At 39.1% G+C, this 20,067-nt stretch overlaps 1 protein-coding gene across 1 annotated transcript; it reads right to left on the bottom strand.

Annotated features, from left to right (window-relative positions):
- Nucleotides 1–9,077: 9,077 nt before the first annotated feature.
- On the bottom strand, nt 9,078–19,886 carry LOC147323584 (endothelial PAS domain-containing protein 1-like). The gene is made up of 9 exons (XM_086304015.1): nt 19,615–19,886; nt 18,608–18,774; nt 15,555–15,802; nt 15,384–15,468; nt 14,448–14,548; nt 14,176–14,339; nt 13,320–13,426; nt 13,060–13,228; nt 9,078–11,559 (listed from the first exon to the last, which is right to left on the bottom strand). Exons 1-9 carry the CDS (start codon nt 19,638–19,640, stop codon nt 11,496–11,498), a joined length of 1,131 nt encoding a protein of 376 aa, XP_086160141.1. The 5' UTR covers nt 19,641–19,886; the 3' UTR covers nt 9,078–11,495.
- Nucleotides 19,887–20,067: the final 181 nt, after the last annotated feature.

The following is a 20,067-nucleotide window of genomic DNA, read 5'->3' as shown; positions in this document are numbered from 1 at the left end:
ATTCTGCCCTTTCCTAGAAGGAGAATGGCCAGTCTGAAGCTCAAGTGCATTTGGGTTGTAACTGGTTATCTCAAACACTTTATTGCAGTTCTTGCTGCTGAGGTTGGCACAACCAGTTATTAGGTGTACAGGGTAATTAGTTTTTCCACATAGAGCCAGCTAGGTTTGGGTGGCTTTTTTGCTTCACAAATGAAATCATCCTATAAAAACAGCGTTTGTATTTACACTGTTTATCTTTGTCTTTTTTTAATGATGTAAAACATGTAAGTGTGACAAATATGCAAAAACCTGAGAAATCAGGAAGACCTACCAACACCTACACACTTTTGCTCCTCTTCTCTTCCTCTTTTTTAAAATTTCCATCTATCTAAGGATCTCAACATTTCCTCCTCCCTTTCCTAGTTCAATAACACTGTATTCTTCTCAGTTATCATCAAACCTTCTTGTGTGACATTTCAAGTGCTCTAGAGCCTCCAAGCAGCTGTTTAGTTTGCTTATGCCTCAGGTCGGTGCTGGATAAACCATAGAAAGAAAACCAAATGTTGTATAAAACTACAGCAGCTGAGCGTGTGTTTTAAGGAGCGGCACTGACTCTTCCATCCTGGTTTCTTCTGATTGGTAAAAGGCATCTACTTCTGCCTGGGAATCTCAGCAGCCTTATGTATTACTCAGGGGATGTATTTAACATGGTAAGAGACCACAAAGAGTGAGCAGTAAGACTGGAAATCAGTTCTAAAGTGATGTCTTGATACCGATTATTATGTGTATATTATTATGTTATTAAATGAATTGGAGTATTATTATAGAATGACTAGTACAGATATTTTAAAATGTTTACATGTATTTAATTATGTTTTTGTTTTTTTTGCTATCACAGTTCTCCCAGATTTTTCTGCTGCGGCTGATTTAGAAGAGATACAACTAAACTGCACCAGTCTGCAACTGTTTATCTTACACAAAGATCAGTGCTGGGGTTATAGTATTTGTGTAACGGCAACAAATCTTTTCCAAAAGTCACTGATAACAGCAAGTTTGTCCACAGCCTGTCCTGCATGCATTTCAACATATTTCTGAACCTGGTTATAGGACTTTCAGCCATGGTTACCTTCAAAATGTTACAATGTAGTGATTATAAGTGCAAAATTACAATTGAATCAAATCTTATATATTGAAAAAAAAACCCAAAACAATTTGTAACAAACCCTGAAAGGTTGTAGAAGACGTAGACTGACAGCACTGTTAGAATCAAAAAATATTACAACAGTATATGAATATGTCATAAATGACCCCACCACTCCACTTTAAGGTTAAGAAGAACGCAGAATTAAATATTTCTGTCAGGAACGATTCAGATACGAAGACTGCAGAGATTTAAAGATCTGAAATGCCATATTGCAACTCCATTAGTTTCTGTAATAAATTCATGTTAGGCTGGAGGAAGCTGTAATATTTGAAGCCCATTTAGGTAACAAGTAAACAAGTTTATTTCTTGTTTATGGTTCAAATTATGAATGAGTCTTTGTTGTTTGTTTGTTTTTCTTCCCTTCTAAGTAAAACCTCAAGACATTAATCTTGACAGCAAGCTTGCAGCTACACGACAAGCACCAGCCTGGTCATTCATTAGCTTTTGTTCAGGGGCCACAGTGATATAGTTTTGTACTTTGTGGTTTGATCAAAGGATCTCTCTGCCTCGTCTGCTGTCATCAGCAGTTCCCTGATCTGCTGGGCGAGCGACACGCAGCCATGAGAGAAGCGAGAGGGTGAGTCAGACGCGAGATATTCAAAAGGCCCATTGTGCCTGAATCAGTCATTAACCTCAGTCACAGGCATCAATAATTAATGAGGGAAGTGATCTGGTCATTTCCAGTTTGTGACAGTTAGCACAAATAATTATTGTCAGATTCAGTTGAATAATGTGAAAAAGAAACTAAAGCCAATTTATCACTTCTGTTTGTTTTCATATTTAGCATGCTTTCATTTCAGAGTAAGAAATAATACAAAACAGAGTGAAAGTCTGGCTCACTAGGTTTAACAGGTGGCCAGTATGTCATAATGCCATATTGCCTTTGCAATATGGCATTATGACATAGCCTTTGTTTAAATCAAAAACATAAACATGTTTAAATAGCCTGGTTAAAATTTCCCCCCTTTTTCTCTCTCACCAGCTTTCCTGTCTTCTCACCGCTGTTGTCTCACAACAAAGGCTGTAAGCCCAAGAAATATATAAAGAAAGAACATAAAGCAAAGCTAAGGTTTATAGATATGGCCTAATTCGTGCCACCAGACATTAAATGCGATGCATCCACACCTTGCCCTCCCTTGACAAAGCTATAATAGGACTCCTGGTTCATGTTGTCCTCTTGCTCGACTGGAAGTCAGCATAAGCCCATGTTTAGTGGCACTAAATTGCTGGAGGACCACCAGAAATTTAGTTATTAATCTTGACCAAAGAGGTAGAGCAACATTGCAAACTGAGACATTCAGGTGAGATTCACCAGCGTGCTGAGAATAAAAGCTTAAAATTTGCAGTTTTGACAGCAAATGATTGGTTTTTGACAGTTTCAACACTGGATTTCAAGAGCTGATACAGGAAAAAAACTAAACTAAAACCTAATAATATAGCACCTGTAGACCTAGCAGTTTTGTTGATACGCCGTCGTCCCTACAAATGTCATTCTACAAGCAAAACGCCCACCTTTTATTTGTGATCTGTCTATGCATGAATGCTGTTCCTGCAAGTTTATCTGTGCAGCTGTTTGTGGTTAAAGTCATAATTTTGGGAACTCGTGGTTTGCACATGTGTGAATGACATTAGGTCGCAAATTCATCACGAATCCCTCCGGGATCCCCAGGTACATGTTTGTCTCCTCCGAGGACTTGAATTTTCCTCTTAATCCCATCCCCCACATAAAATGCTCCAATCTTCTCCATTTTCCACTATTTATTCATATTTTACCATGTGCTTAGTCCTTAAATGTGTAAGTTAATGTAATGCACTGAGATTTATACTGCTTATCTACTCTTATGACCACTCAGAGCGCTTTAGACGTGTCAAATTTTAACCATTCAGCACTCTGTTACATACTTACATCCATGGCCAAGTTAGAATCACAAGCATGTCTCTGGTCTGTGAGAGGATGTATTCAAAAGCATTCAGAGGAAACCCATGCAGGCAAAGGGACAACATGCAAACTCTACTCTAAACAGATACATGTAATAATTTTCCAAAATTACTCTTCTGTTCTTTTCTAATACAAATTTTGAGTGGGTTGAAAATTTATGGACCTATGAACAAAAGGAGTACAAAGGATCTGTTGTATTTTTAAATAGTACTTAATTTGTGTGTGTCTGTGGAGGTGAGGCTGTCCTGGTGTCCTGGTGTCCTCCACAGAGTTTGACGTCACTACCAGGTTGCTCAAGTTGTCTCTTGAGTCAGCAGAAGGGCAGGGGGGTATCACAGGAACAACCTGCTGATCTTCCGATCAGCGAAGCTTTTTCTGGTATTTTATGCATAAAACATAAAAAACAGTCAGACCCAATGGAGTGCGATTTAGAGATATATCTGCTGTAAATCTCTGTCTCACTTCACAGCAGTAGCCATTATATCAACATAAATTTATAAAAATGCTAATGCTCCACACTTTTACTCGTTAAACATGACACTCGATTCACTCCCATTGATAAAGCACAACCAAGATAGCGTGACGACCTTTCCTAACATGCTGACATAATTACACGCATACACACAAACATATGTGTGTGTAAATGATCCGCTACTCTACAAAGAACCAGTGCTGAGCTTGTCTGAACGACCTGTGCTTACACATGTGGACTCTGCACATAAGATAAGATTAGATTCACTTTCTGCGTGCATGTGCAAATGTTCATCCATATGCTTAAACAGAGGAGACAGAATATGAAAAGCATATTGAATAGTAGTTAATTTTGCAACATATGTCCAAATACATATGAGGTTGATCAGGCTTCAAATCTGAATGCTTTCAGTTTCTGGTACTGTCACTCTGTTGTCATTTAGAAAATATAATCGAGAGTAATCACTCATCCAGTAGTCGTTATCCTTCTATTGTTCTGTTTTTGTGGTACAGCTTTATCGAATGGTAAGGGTAACACAAACATCAAGCTGGAATGAGGCTGGATTTTAGTTTTGTACGACAGGCAGGAGAGAAAGGTCATACCCTAGGCTGAACACTCATGCTTGCTCTCTGTCTCCATTTTGTTAGATAAGAAAACAGCAGTAAAGATAATCTTAAGCTGTATATACAACTGAAGCTAAAGGATTGTGGATGTATTCAATCCCATTCAGGTACAGAAAAAAATGAAAAGAGAAGAGCAAGATCTTCCACATCATCAAATTTAAAGATACAAAATGCAAATCAGCAAGTCACATGATAGTAAATTCAAACCAAGCATCTGATTGGGAAGAAATGGGATTTAAGTGAGTTAGAACACGACATGGTTGTTGGGTGTCAAACAGGTTGGTTTGAGTAATTCATCAGCATCTTTATTTATAAAGCACTTTAAAACCACCACAGATGATGCAAAGTGCTGTACCTTGGAACTAAATAATAAAAATACATAATGTGAATCTGGCTCAGGCCATTTGCTGTCTTCCCTTTACCCTCTAAAACAGGATAAAAAAAAAATCCAGGCACATTCTCACCATCATACGGGGCACGTCTCAAATTAGCTTATTTATCGCCTCTAGCACCTTGTAACATTTTGAGCATACTTGCTCTTCTTCAGACAGTAAAACACATCTTAAATCACCTGTGACAGGTCACATGACTGTGACCAACAAGAACAATAAGAAACACATCTTAGATCTTACACAAACAGATGATAACTGAAGTAATACATGTTGCCGCATCATAAGCCTGAAAAATCAGACATATAAATTCTCAGGCAATATCTGTTGATTAGACAGATTGCAAACCTACTCACCATTTAACCACAGTGTGACATATACATAGTTCTTCTCTCCCAACTTTCCTGTCCATGCACAACTGTCATGTAACACAGTAACAAATCTTTGAAAAAATGACAAGCTGTTATTTTGTTTGTTTGTTTTGTAACAAGAGCTTTTACTCCACATACTGAATGAAGTAGCAAATTCCAACTTGCAGACAGTTTCTTCCATTAAGCACACAGTTGTCATCACCGCATAAGACTGCGTTGTGAGATTTAAGATACAAGTTTCTTCATTTTCTAACCAACTAAGCAAAACATATAAATGCAAAATGTAAGGAAGTCGTGGTTATTTCCAGTGTTGGGACTAACGCGTTATTAAGTAACGCGTTACAGTAACTACGTTATTATTGTGGTAACGAGCACGGTAACTAGTTATTATGCCAAAATCAGGAACGCGTTACTCGTTACTGGGATTTAGATAGGGTCGTTACTCGTTACTTCGTGTGGTGGCATCGCGGAGTTTCCACAGATTCAGTAACATTAGCAAGTGGTGGAGGCCAGCAGGTGGATGAAGGAAAAGGGACGCAGAAGGAAAAGAGACCCGAGGCGGCCGCCGGTCCAAGTGTGAACTGAACTTCAGGTAAGAAGTTATGACCTGCAGTCTCTCTGGGTCAGATATGAACCAAGCTTAGGTGGAGTTTATTTTCGTTATTCTGACTTTTTCCGTACTGCGTGCTAGCTAGCATGACGGAGTTTCTATACAGCTGGGTGGTGCTATGAAGTTAATGATGTTGAACTTTATTTTGTTCATAAGTTATTAGAGTTGCCAACCGTCCCGTCTGGTATTCAGAGAAAATATTACGCGTTTCTTATTGAGGTGAAAAGGAACAGTTTGTCCCGTAATTCAGCTACAATGAAAAAGGCACAAAGCTGGAGTTATTCTGTGTCTTTACGCTGCACAGCTGCCTCTTCTTCTCTCATTCTCCCCCCTCCCTCTCCCGTTTCTACTTCAATCATGAAACTGATCAATGATCAGCTGATCGGCTTTTCTCTCTTGTTTGTTTATCGCCCACTTTGCGCCGAAAGAGGAAACCAGCGGATGTCGCGCTAAACAACAGCAGCACGTTTAAGCTTGATCAGCTGTTGTTAGAATTTATTTAATATTAATTTCTAGTATCAGCTGATGTTTGCTGGAGCCACAGCTGTAAAAAAAAAAAAGCTGCTGGTTATGATATTGGTTTGGTTATCTGGTGAGAGGGAAACATGAAGATGAAACCAGGAGATGTCCTTACTGGATCATCAGAGCTGAGCAGGTGATGGAGAAACAGGTTTACCTTTTAGGTGACATGAATGAGTTGAAGGGAAGTTATGAACTGTTTCTGAGAGACAAATAACCCCAGGATCCTTTTTTAGGTAGCTGACAGCTGGTAACTGTGCAGGTGCGGATCTAGCAAAGTGTGGCCAAGGGGGCATGTAGGGCATTAACAGGGAATGGGGGGCACAAAGAAATACTTTACTTTCTTATTCTCATTTAAAATGTCTAGCTTTTAAAAAATAATTATCTGAATCTTACAACAAACGATTGATAGATTGATGCATATATACCATCAAAACAGTGAACATCACTGTCACAACAGTGTTTGTTTTCATTCAAAGGCTTTATGATTTTTCCTATAATGGTGGGCCAGTTTCTAGTCAAAATGCCCGGGCCAATTTTTTTTCCCAGTCCAGCCCTGTATGCAGCTCATCTGCAGTCTGGTGTTGCCTACATCTTCCTATTCAGAAGGCAGAATTTCTGAGTTCTGAGTACAATCGAAAGCACCACGACTGCAGTTTTTGTGTTGGATGTAAAAGGCGCACATGACTCTGTGACGTAGGCTAGAATCATGGCAGCAGTCAATGACGGTCCAGGCGTGGGATTTCTCTCGTGGAAATATGCACGTTATCATATCCTTTCTATTGGTAGGTGGCACAGTGCACTTGTGGCAAGTAAGCAAGCTAGAAGACTGGCAAAGTTATGGAAGAAACACATTAACAAGAGAATTCTGAGTAAAACCAAAGTTACTTTCCCTAGTAACTAGTTACTTTGAAAGTAACGAGTAACTTGAAGTAACTGAGTTACTTTTGAGAGAAGTAACTAGTAATGTAACTAAGTTACTATTTTAAAGTAACTTACCCAACACTGGTTATTTCTTTGGCAGTGAATCCTGTTCTTTGGCTGACACGTAAAACCGAAATCAGTCCGAGAACTTTGAACAGACCACCAGAGGTCACTTTCATTCATATCTGTTTTCACGCACTTTTCCATCTAGATATGTTTTTATAATTCCACAATAAAATAATTACTAACAGTTACATGAAACTGTAGGTCTTCATTTCATTAGGATATTAGTGCAAAGTTCTTTCTCATCACTATAGCAATGCTTTCCAGTTTATCTTTAAGATCCTTCCCTCTGCCTGTTTTCCTCCCTCCAGTGACACAGATTGATTTATCGTGGCTTGTTCAAAGGGTATTCGCTGTAATGTCATTGGCTGAGGGCCTGACAACACTCACCCAACCATAGGGGTGTGTCGGGGGAGGAGAAGAGGGTAGGAAAAGGTAATGGGGGCTTGACGTAAACAGGGCTAGACCCAGAGGACTCATGTGTTGCTCTCCCAGGAAGCACATATGAGTTTAAACCTGGTCTTCCTGCCTTCCTGCGTGAGAACGTTGTGAAACTAGAATGTAAAATGGGATCTGACGAAACTGGACTCTGCCTCCTCCACCTCTTATCTCCACTCTGTGTGGCTGAACACTTGGTGAAACCGCAGTGAACAGGGCTCTGAAGCAATGTGCAAGGCAGCAACGGTCATCTGGGTCACCTTGACAACCAATATGGTTACAGTACACCTAATAAATCTGATGAACTATAGCATGTTGAAAAAGATTACAAAATATTATTTCCCCATGTTTTCTTTGATTATGGTGTTATGTCATGATGTTGTGATTGCTGCGTATGTTATGATATCCTTCATTAAAGAATCAATATTTATAAATATGGACTTATATTGGTTATTAATGTTACTGATCTTCAATTCCCTTTAATTTGTTTTTAAGTTGGCCTATTTCACTTTTCATTGGTTTCTGTATACATGCTTTTAAAAAAGGTGGATGGCCAAAACCTAATTAATAATAACAATAATAATAGTAAGATTTACAATTAACGTCTGTGAGTCTAAGGCTCAGGATTCAGACAACTCTGAGGGCTCTTGGATTTTTATGATGTCACTGAGAGCAGATATTCTTAATATGGTCATTTCAAGCACTGTAAGCACAGGGGGGTCCGCCCACCTGCTATTCAGACCTGTTTGTTCTCAGTCAGAAGAGAACAAAAACAACTTGTTTCAGGAAGTTGATAACCTGAGGGTCTTTACACATAATAGCATATGAAGAAACACTTTTTGCATTGCGAACAGGTAGTTATGTTCCATGCAAAATGTACTCAATGGATTCAAAGATTTTCTGGAGTGGGATTAATTTGTGATTTATTAGTCTAATAAGCTAAAGAAAACGTCAGATATCTTTCGTATTACTGTATATTTGAAAGGTCTTTGTAAAGACATGTATAGTAGCCCTGGGAGGTCGAACGCAATGCAACTTAATCACTTGGAAAAATGCACAACAGAAGTGATTTAAGGGAAACAATAATGTGGCAGAAAAGCTGCGGAAGTGTCAAAAACTAAAACGTGAAGGATTTCGCTGTGACATGCTTAAAAGACCTCTCAGGGCCACTGTAGTTATGATAAGAAATGTACAATTTAGCAAAATAATCCTCTCAGATTCTCTTCAAGAATCCAGAAAAGCTCTACCTCTGGTGACTCTTTCATTAAATCTATCCATAAGTTTCGGATAGTAAAAAGGTAAATACACATTAAAAGTAATATGAATGTTTTTTTTATTGTGCTTTTTATGAGCACGTAAATAAAAACTATTGTTGTTGGATGCTTTCCAGAATCACAAGTCACATGAGATGGTTTTGATCCATGCAGAACATTAAGCTGTAGCCAAAACTAAAAAGACTGATGAAAGTTTCAACTAACACTGCGACTGGGTTTGCTTCAGTGACTAGCATTCAACACTAGATGGTGCAAACATTGTTCCCACATTCTGGTGTCACTGCATCAGTGTGAGGATGAGAATGCAAATCATTGCAGGCCTTCTACTTTGAAACTGCAATGAGCTTCCTGAGCCAAGAAAATGTGAAAGAAAATGTACAAATAACATTAAAACATAAATTTGGTTTCATATGTTTGGATAGTGGGACAATGAGATAAGATTAGTTAAAACATTAAATATTTGCTTGATTAATAATTTTACCTTCACATCTGCTGTGATATTGTGTTTCTGTTTATTCTGTTTCTGTTATTCTGTCATACCACTTAGTGACAAAGCTCTAAAAAAATGACAAGCTGTTATTTTGTTTGTTTGTTTTGTAACAAGAGCTTTTACTCCACATACTGAATGAATTAGCAAATTCCAACTCGCAGACAGCGTTTGACTTTTACATTTCCTTGTTTTTACTTTCCCAGATTTAACAAGAACTACCTTTGCAAAGAAACCTTCCATTAAAAAAAAAAATCTAATGACCAGAGTTATCAGTTGGAGCCAGTATTTTCCAGTGCTAATTACCCAAAGCTAAATGGGCAGAACTTGAACAAAACTACAGGAAAAAGTTGTAAAATCTAAATTTATTCTGGTCATGTCAACAAACGTGCTTAATCAGAACCATTTTCGTGTATGTGCCACCTTTTTCCCTTTAGGCTATCAGCACTGGAGGCACTTGATTCTTTTAGCATCATAGATGAATATGCTGGGAGACTGCATCTTCTTCCAACACTGAGACAGCCAATGTCCTTTGCTGAGTTTTCCCCAAATAAGAGCATCATTTTTGAGATAGTCTCGATTATGTCAGTTTTTGCTTTCAAGTTCCCCCAAGTTATGAAATAAATTGTAAGTTTAATGAAAAATAAGTCTGGAAAGTTCTGTTTCCAATGTTATGACAAAGTCAACGGCCGTTAAGCCTCACAAAAGGTGAAAGCAACTGACATTTGTTTACAGATGACTAAGATCCTTGGTGAAAAAACAGCCCATGTTTGTCATTCAATTTAAGCACAACTTAGCAGAGAGACTCCGATTGTACACCTATGATATCATCTTCTTGTTAATCTAATGTTATACGCAGTTATGGGGGTTCTTTTTCATCTCTCACATTTTTTTCTTTTCTGTTTTTGGTTTGAGGTTGCACTTGGTGGAAAAAGTATTTTAAGCTCAGGGTACATCGCTAAAAAATGTTGAGAAACAATGGTTTGATGCGTAACAAAGCATTATAACTTCAAAGGGTTCAACATATGCTGAAATAAAGTCAGTGAAACACTAGTTTTATATATAACTATGGTGGCTAAAACGACTTTCAGCACAGTTATGTTTTACCAGAGAAGTCTAGACACCGTGAATAACCACATCAGTGCTTCCTGGATCACAGTTACAGCAGAGATGCAAAGGAGGAGCTGAAGAGCATGCTCATTCAGCAGGTGCTATGTTGGTATAACAACATATGTTTGTGAACAGCGGACACAGAGAAATAATTTGGGGTTTTCATAATTTTCTTATTAACAAAACTATATTCATCATGTGTTTTTTGTAAATTTTCGGACTGTTTTCATTTACAGTGAATGTTTTGATTCACTTTGATTCAATAGTAGTAAAACTAACTGAACTGAAACTCGAAACAGCCTGGTGTGTGTGTGTGTGTGTGTGTGTGTGTGTGTGTGTGTGTGTGTGTGTGTGTGTGTGTGTGTGTGTGTGTGTGTGTTGCGTGCATTTAGAGGCCAAGAGGTTAAAAGTTGACAGAGTTCCCATGAGAACTTTCCTATCGTGTGTTTCTATTCAGGAAGCTGTGGCTTTGACTTGCGTCTACTCACATCTCCACATCAGCACAATGCGTATCTCTCTCTATATAGCCTGTATGTGTGTGTATGTGCATGTCTGTGTGTCTGTGTGCGCGCTGCATTATGGCTGGCAGTCAGATGTCACCCCACGTGTCAGGTGGCTCAGAAGGAAACCCCAAAGGAAGTAAGGTCAGGCCCAGGGAGGTCAAGAAAAAGTCAAACTGCCTGCTTTCATCAACATATTTGAACTCTCAGAACACCCCGTCAACTGACTATCAACCACAGTCTACACCTAGGCTTTCAGTTTTTTGTTTTAGAGAATGAGAAGCTGTCATACTGCAGTAATTCTGCAAAAGTGTAAGACAGAAACTGTGAAGGGAAAAACTCCAAATACAACAACATATCTACCTGAACTAACAAAACATCCTTTTACAAGTTTGTGGATGTAATTAACAAACAACAGTCTAAATCCAAACACTCTTCATCAAATAATGCATACAATAATCTGCATCAAGACACAGAGTCAGCCACTCTGATTTTAAAAGTCAAAAATTTTATGAAATTTGATTAATAGAAATAATCGATGAGGGCTCCCAGAAGGACGGAGGGTTTCGCAGACATCTCTTCAGATCTCGATTTCAATTCAAATATCTGTGGATAGTCTGGTCCAGGGAGAGCTGCAGAGATGGCTGCTCCACACCACTGTGACACACACATGCACACAATATTAAACATCTGTAAATAACAGCACTCTGAGTTGTATTAAAACAGCAACGACAAAAAAACATTCTACCTTCAGAGTTTTCACTTTTATCTGAGTTTTTGCAAAGGAGATATTTTATATTTTATGAATTTCTTTAAAAGAAAGTTCCCAAGTGCTTTGGGAGACAAGATGGAGAAAAAAAACAGCTTATCTCAAAGAAAGATTGTCTCAAAGAATGGATCTCCTAACAGAAAAAGCCAGATCACCATTGACTCTCAACCGATGATTGTGGGTTGCCCAGCAGCTTTAAACCAGGCAAATATGTCAGATGCCAGCTGGCCTTAAAATTCAACAACAACATCAGTTCTAAAATTAACAGTTAACCAGTGAAGTGAAGCCGGAACGGGAGTGATGTGTTGTTTTTTTTATTTTAGTAAGAAGTTTCAGTTCTAATCAGCAATAGTTTGCGTATGAGTTTTACTTATCCAACCCAGAAATGTGCGATTTTCTCTAGATTTCCTTTGAATAAAACTGAGCTGATAAGTTTCCTAAGCTACTTTAACGAGACTGAAAAACTGAACTGAAAAGTTATTCAGTGTGACCTGGTTGTTAAAGCTGATGCCAAAGATTTTACAGTACTGGCCCAACTTTACAGACACGGAGTTCAGGTGCGTCCATGTGAGCGTGTCAGATTCACTGGGGCCAGTAACAATTACTTCAGTTTTAATTATCCATATTTTGTTCCAAGAACTTCTGTATCATCCAGCATTTAATATATTGGATGCAGTCACTCAATGATTTGATTTTAAGAGAATGTCACTGAGGTTAAAATAGACGCGCATCTGTGTGTCATCTGCATAAAAAGGAAAACTCACACCATTGCTGTGGATGACATGCCTCAGGGGTAACATGTATAAAGAAAACAGGAGGTCCAGGCCCAGACTACTGAGGAACCCTACAGGTCATCATACTACATTTCTCTATTAAGACATAATCAACAAATTAATTTTCAATAACTTATCATCCTTAGTTACAGCCTCAAAGATAATAATATGTTGCTTTAAGTTATTCGATTCATATTCTCCCCTTCACAAATAATAGATGCTATGGCGTACAAATCTACCTGCAAACACCTTTTTTAATCCCTTTCCCATTAGCACGTTTCCATTTGGGACATCAGTGCTCCAGGTTGTGCAAACACCCTGGATGTTATAAAGACCTGTGGTAGGCATTTTTGTGGACTGGTTGAAATTGGTTGACCATTAATCACTGAAAGGATCGTTTATTGTCAGAGTCGCATGTTGGAAGTTAATGCATCACTGTAGTCTGGGTAAACCACCAGAAATGATTCTTAAAATTGATTTGGGTTAAGAGATAGGGCCTGGTCCTGGGTCAGGAGGTGACAATGGAGCTACCAATCTGGTTAGAAATAAAGCCAATAACATGTTTACTGTGATGGCCATGCTAAATCAAAGCGGTTTCAAAAATAATGCACACACCTGAGGACGTAGGTAACGCTGAGGATGCAGAGCGGCTGGGGGATGCCAGGTCTGGACCTGGAGGGTCGGACGCTGGGGATGACAGCACTGTGACTCTCCACCCAGACGTAACCTCCACCTTTCACCAGCATCCTGTACTGACCGCTGACTGACTGGTTCTTCAGACACACTGCGGGGAAATACGTTAAGTTAGTTAATTAAGTATTTATAGGAGTGTAGTGTGTGCGCGTGCACGTCTGTGTCTGTGTGTCAGTGCTTACGGTTTAGATGATTTTTGTTCAAACAGCTTGTGTCCAGTGCGTGACAGAGATCATAGATGGAGCGGCCCAGCAGCTCCTCAGGTCTGTAGCCCAAAAGAGAAGTCACTCTGCACACACAGAAACACACACGAGGCAAAATGATTTTATTTTGCAAGTCAGCAACACTGAGGATTAAAATCATGTTAATAAACCAGTCACTGTTGCCTTTACAAACAACTGCACAGTTTTCATACAGTCACACATTATGCTGTGCACTCATTCTCAGCTGGCAAGGGTTTGCATTATAACCACAGAGTTGTTTATATAAACATAGGTCAGGCCCTGAAATGTGTTACACTGAAGGTTATTAACTACCAATCTGCTATAACTATGACATATCAGGATTTTCTAACCAGAATCATAATGAAACTTGTTTCAATGATTTCTACTTTAATGTTTGAACTGTATAGTGTAGCCGATTTTTTGGTTGAGCTTTCTTGGCTGAGGGTTCAGATAGAACACTTAATGCAGCACAGTTTTTAAACAAAATTGGCGCTGAATTGGCTTCGAAAATTGTCCCTTTTTGAAAAAATGTAATTTCATAATATCCAGCACTGCATAATAAGATTACCAGACATGTTCCTGTTTTTCAACTTAACATCCTGCATTCATTTTAAATGTATTAAAGTAATATATATGGTGGTTAAAAATGCTTCTGCATGGGGGGTTTTTTGTTGGGGTTTTTTTCCCGTTGTTACTTATTTCCGCTTATTCACAAGCACTAATTAATCTAAGCTACTAGTTGAAGAGTAATTACAAAAAGACAATCCTTTTAATAAACAACAAATTCCACCTTTGGTTGAATGCATGTACACACCTCTGGTCACAATAGGTAAACCTCATGTCCATGCTGTGCTGGCTGGTGAAGGTGTATCTGCTGAGCAGGGTGTGTGAGAGAGGCAGAGGCCGACAGGTCAGGAGCAGACAGGAAACTGCAGACGGGTCCACGCACACCTTTGCTCGGCCCTGACAGTGCAGAACCTGAACTCACAGAGTTGGAAATGGGAGGTGTGATAAAAAATCATCATGATGTAGACCAGGGGGCCATTTTTAAAAAAGATATTTTAAGCGATACTGTTTCTCACGAACCTTCCAAGTAGCCGACTTGAGGTTGGCGGTTCTTCCTCTGTGAGTCAGAGCACTTTTTATCCTCATGACAAAGTCCCTCTTCTCACCGTACCAAACTTCCTCTAAAAATAAGTAATTAATTTAGCCACATGGACAAAGCTGTATGATTATATACTCCCTGGACACTTTGTTAGGTACAATATGCTAAACCACCTTTATGGCTTCAGAACTTCTTTAGTTGCCGGTTTATCAGCTACGCATCAATGATGGGAATCTCCCATTCCATTGAAGAGATGTGGTGACTGTCGAGACTATTTGAGTACAGTGAACTCATTTTCATGTTCAGGAAACCAGCTTGAGATGATTTGAGCTTTGAGACAAGAACCTGTCATCAGTACATGCTCAATGGAAATAGTCAGATAGGCTCTGGTGTTTAAAGTGCGTCATTTGGTTCAGTGGGTCATAAAGGGCCAAAAGTGTGACGAGAAAAGATCCCCCGCACTATTATACGTCCACCACCAGACTGAAATGTTGATTCAAGGCAGGATAGATCCATCCTTTAATGTTGTTTACACAAAATCATGACCATACCATGTGAATGTTGCAGCAGAAACTGACACTCATCAGAGCAGGTGATGTTTTTATAATCTTCCTTGTCCCATTTTGGTGAGTCCGGCAGAAGTGGCACCCAGTGTGGTCTTCTGCTGCTGTAAACCAGTTGCTTCAAATTAACATGTTGTGGATTTAGAGATGCTCTTCTGCGTGTCTTGGATGCTACGAGTGGGTATTTGAGTTGCTGTTTTAATGCTCAGTTTGAACTTCCGTGGGTCGCCTTGACAACATCTACATGCCTAAATGCACAGAGTTGCTGCCGTGTGATTGGCTGATTAGATATTTGCTTTGAAATGGTGTCCAACATATATGAAAAACGTATATCCTTGATGTTCAAATACCCACCTGCTGTTAGACGCAGATTACTTCTGATTTCTTCATGGTCACAGGGATGAGTATATTCAAAAATGTTGTGTCCCATCAACTCAGTCTTTGAGAAAACATAGAAGAGTATTTCAGTCCTGAATCCTACTGGTTATTTAAAAGAATAGTAAGAATATATGTGGGTTTATTTACCTGAGTCAGGCCCATGTACTTGCTGACATTGTCAGACAGAAAGATCATGTCTCCCTCAGTGGACAAGACCATGACAAATCCCTCCAAGATCCCCAGGTACATGTTTGTCTCCTGCGAGGCTTCGAATTCCTCTGTGTCTTTCTCCTCTTCGTCCTGTGCTCCGTCACAGCCGCTCTGTTCATCTCCACCTTCCACCGCTTGCTGATATGTTATCATGTGCCTACTCCCGGCATTTATCCCATCATTTTCTAAGACAAACAGAGTGTTTTTTATATGACAAAGCTTTCTAGTCTACATTTTCAGTGGATAACAAAAGATGCGTTTCCTTTTTCATTTTGTGTGTTTGCTTCAGCTGTTAGTACTTGTGTTATCTTAGACTTCCTCTTTCTAAAACCAATCTGAATCTAAAACCCACAAGCCCGTTGAATTTTTTTTCTTCACTTTTTTTTTGCATCTCCACATTTTAACAATGTATTAATCTGAAAACCTTTTAAGTAAGCAGAAAAAACTACACGAGCCTGTTATCCTAACTTGTCTTTATTAGTCCAGTTCCTTTTTATGAATAGTGTAACCCTTGTTAATTTTTTGTATATACAATTGACAGATGTTTTCTAAATGCAGCACGTGCGGCAAAGCATCAAATTTTATAGGTGTCTAATTTTAAAGAGATGGCCAAGGTGTCTGCTCACAACACGGCTGTGCAGAACTGACAGATTGTGGTTTTTAGCTTTCTTGAGAACTGATGATCTAAACGGCACGACTGAGTGAAATTAACTCACACAGGAAACAAAAGAAAAAACAATTTGACAAAAACAAAAACAAAAGCAAAAACAAAAACGGGTGTGCTTCTCTGCTCTGTGAGAACCAGCTTGAGTTTTAGATTTTCAGAGTGACTAAATCATTTTGGTTTTTCACACATATTTAAATATCTGCCGTGCTAAGACTTGGTGTTGGGGTTAAGTTATGGTAGTGGTTTGTGGACACTGAGCCACTGGAAGTGGGGCACTGAAAACCACATAATAATAATAATATTAAAATATTAAATCAAGTTGAATTAACCCAATATTCTGGGATGAAGGGATGAAAACATGAATTTGCACATGGCCTTACATAACCCTTTCATACTGCTCATATTTCATGTCCAAGTGTGGAGCCAAGATTTGACTCAGAACTACAACTCTGTACAAATAGTCTCTGTGATGGTAATAAATAGAGGATTAATCTATTTATTAGATGTAAGAGAAAAAGAGAAAAAACACTGTAATCACCAAACCTCATGTCCTAAGACAGCCATAATGATTTAAATGTATTTTACTGAACGTGAACTGTCGAGCTTTATTATATAACCATTACAGCTGTTAACCATTTCCTCACTCTTACATCATTAAAACTGCCATTTATAATTATCAGTGTTAATTAGAGATTAATTGTTAGTTGAAACACACAAAATGCTTAAAAAAAGGATTAGTCTGCACATTAAAAGCATCAGTAGGAAATCTTGCATGTGGGACTCACACGTGTGTTTTCCACACTCACTGAACTGGCAGCTTGGTTAGCTTCATAATCTCAAATAGTTTCAACTCGAATCAGACTGATTTCAGACTTTAATTCTAACTTGTTTATTTTTAGATTATTTTGCTCCGTTGTGGGTGCTCACGTGATGTCCTTGCATTTGTGTTGTGCTTTTTTAGTTCTTCTGACCACACAAAGCACTTTTAGCTACAACTCACACTTTAACCACACATTAATACACCGCCTTATTCCATCTATTTCAAGCACTTTATTCTGCCTCACATCCACAACCAGTTTCGAATCACCAGTTAACCTAACATGGATGTCTTTGAACCGTGGGAGGAGACGAGGAGACGGGCCAAAAGGAAACTGAAGGAAACCCCTGAAGGCCCAGAGAGCACACGTACACTCCACACAGAAAATTTAAACCAGGAACTGTGAGGCAACTGTACTAACCACTCCACCGCCATGCCGAAAAATTTCAGATCTTGTGTTTGTGTCAACAGATCCTGTGACCCCTGTACGACTGCTCTTCCTTATGTGCTCCATATATGATCACTCTTATGCTGTTTTACTCTTACTCTGTTAGCAGATTTCTTTGGGTCAGGTGGTAGAGCTATGAGCTCCCCCTAATACTTCCATCAGAGTATGAATATGAGTGTGTGAATGTGTGGTTAACGGCAACTGGGTTTCGATAAAAGGCTTGTGTATGAATGTGTGAATGAGGCTTGGAGGAAGAAAACACTTTAAATGCTAAAACTGAGTAGAGAAACACCATATACAATTGTGTTGAGGTCCACCTTGAACTGTCACTACTGTCCCATATGAAATACACATAGACATGGCATGCACAGTTGCAGGATTCCCTGAAATTGATGTAAAATCCATTTGTAAAATATTTTTAGCACCTGTTAGTCATGTTAGTCATTTTCTGTGTGTTTCAGGTCACTTTAGAAACATTTAAAGCATTTGTGCTGCTATCAAATGTCAAAACAGGTCAAATTTAACCCAAACACAAGCTGAATTTAAAGCGGATGGATTGACTGTTGTGAGACAGGCGCAGAGCAAACACAAAGACTCCTGGGATCCTTGGCAGGATAATGGATTGATAAATAAATAGGCCAGACACACCTCAGCAAGAATTAAATAGTTTAAACAGCCCAATTGCATGTATTTATTTATGGATATCACCTTAATGGAAATCTGTTTGTATTATGAAACGCATTATTTTTGAACAGCACTGTTAACACTTCAGTTTTAGCTATTTTTGTGCTTGTTCTCTACACTTTGTGAGCTATTTGGGGGAGAAATGAAGGAAACAAAGCATTTACATCATTTGAAGGTTTTCTCTATATTTCACTATATTTTCTCTAAAGCCTGCAAACTAATATCAGTGCCGAGTACATAAATGGTGCCATAAATATGTAAATGCGTATATTTACTGACTTCAAGTGGTGTTTTTCTCCTTGTGATTCAGTTTGCTCTGAGTGTATCTCACACACAGAGGCCAGTGTTAAATGTCTTCACATGTGCGCTGTTACCTTTGAGCAGTGTGTGCATGCGTATGTAGCTGAGGGTCAGGCGAATGACGGAGGGCTTGTCCAGGTGAGCTCTGACGGAGGGCTGCAGCGGCAGGAGGCGAGACAAATCCCCAAACACGTCAGACTCCACTCGCCGTCTCCTTCGAGCAGCCTCACGGCTGATCGCTCTTCAGAAAGCAGAAGTCAGGAAATGCAAAGAAGGCTGAACTAAATTTCTCTCAATCAAACTTACATCAGATTTTACTACCTAAAATTAAGTTAGGTAAGTTTATAAACACCATTTTACTGCAAGTATGCTCTATGCTGCACACAACATAGATACATATAAACTAGAGAAAACTCACTCATTTAGTCACTAAAGTAAAAGTGAGATGATACTGGATGAAGTGCATTTTCTCAAAGACTATTTAAAATGTACTCTCTTTGATATCGGAAGATAATATTGTTCATTTTCTGCATTTTGCCTGCTAATGTTGTGACTCTGCAGACTTGGATTCTGTGTTCAAACTGATGTAAGGAAAAATAAATAAATAAATAAAGTGACATTGTTCCTCAGCTTTACAGGAACTGTAAAAACAGTCATGTTTCAGCTTCATCACACTGTGAACTTTTGACATAATCTGTGTGAGTTTAGAGAATTTCTCAATATGTGACACTTCTTCAATCTCCATGCTTATTCCTACTTCACCTTCAGTGTTTTTACTGCTAACATTGCCTCATTTCTACTGAAAGATTTGATTCCAGAGCTTTACCTTGAAGTATTTGAATTCTATCTTTTGCAGTTTTTAGTGTCTTTGTTTTTTAATAGTTCCCCCACCACTGATGAAGAGATGTGGAAGGTCAACAGTGCACCGTGGTTAAGATCTGAGGCATCCAGAGTGGCCACAGCACTCTCTTTGACCTCACTTCTTTACCTCAGTTAGCTGGCAACTCACTTAAACTTGATCTATTAAGATTTATTGCTGCCAAATGAATGCCCCTATGAACAAAGCAACACGCTGCTTTACCTTCTCTTCTCCTTGTCAGCTGTCATCGTGCCTCGCAGATGTCTCGCATGGTGAATGACGGCTCAGGAAAGCAGGCGCGATGGCAGCAGGAGTTCACGGCACAACAGCGAATCTCTGCACTGCAATTTGCACCATCACAGGTAGACTAGTTCATCAGACAGGCAATTAGACCCACAGTGCTGCACAGATGACTTGAATGGATTCCAAACAGTCTCATCTCCCCTTGGCATGCAAATTACCTAGAGGGCTCCAAAAGTGATGATAGGTCAGCCTTGATGAGAAGCATCTCCCTCCCCTCTTCTTTCCTCCTCCCTCCACTCCACCCTCCCTCCCCTCTTCTTCTTCTCTTACATAAACTTTTGAGCATCCCACAGATTTGCCTCTGAACAGCAGCAGGTTAGAATCGATTAAAGCAAAGAAGGGGAAAAGAACAATAAGAAAAAGACACAATGT

This window comes from Aulonocara sp. 'chitande type north' Nkhata Bay, linkage group LG8 (genome assembly GCF_057382095.1).
Source record: "Aulonocara sp. 'chitande type north' Nkhata Bay isolate Kocher_YH1m ecotype deep benthic linkage group LG8, A_spYH_male_GT1.1, whole genome shotgun sequence".
Classification (NCBI taxonomy): Eukaryota; Metazoa; Chordata; class Actinopteri; order Cichliformes; family Cichlidae; genus Aulonocara; species Aulonocara sp. 'chitande type north' Nkhata Bay.
The sequence above is the reverse complement of the archived record's forward strand: the minus strand, read 5'-3'. Positions and strand labels throughout refer to the sequence as shown.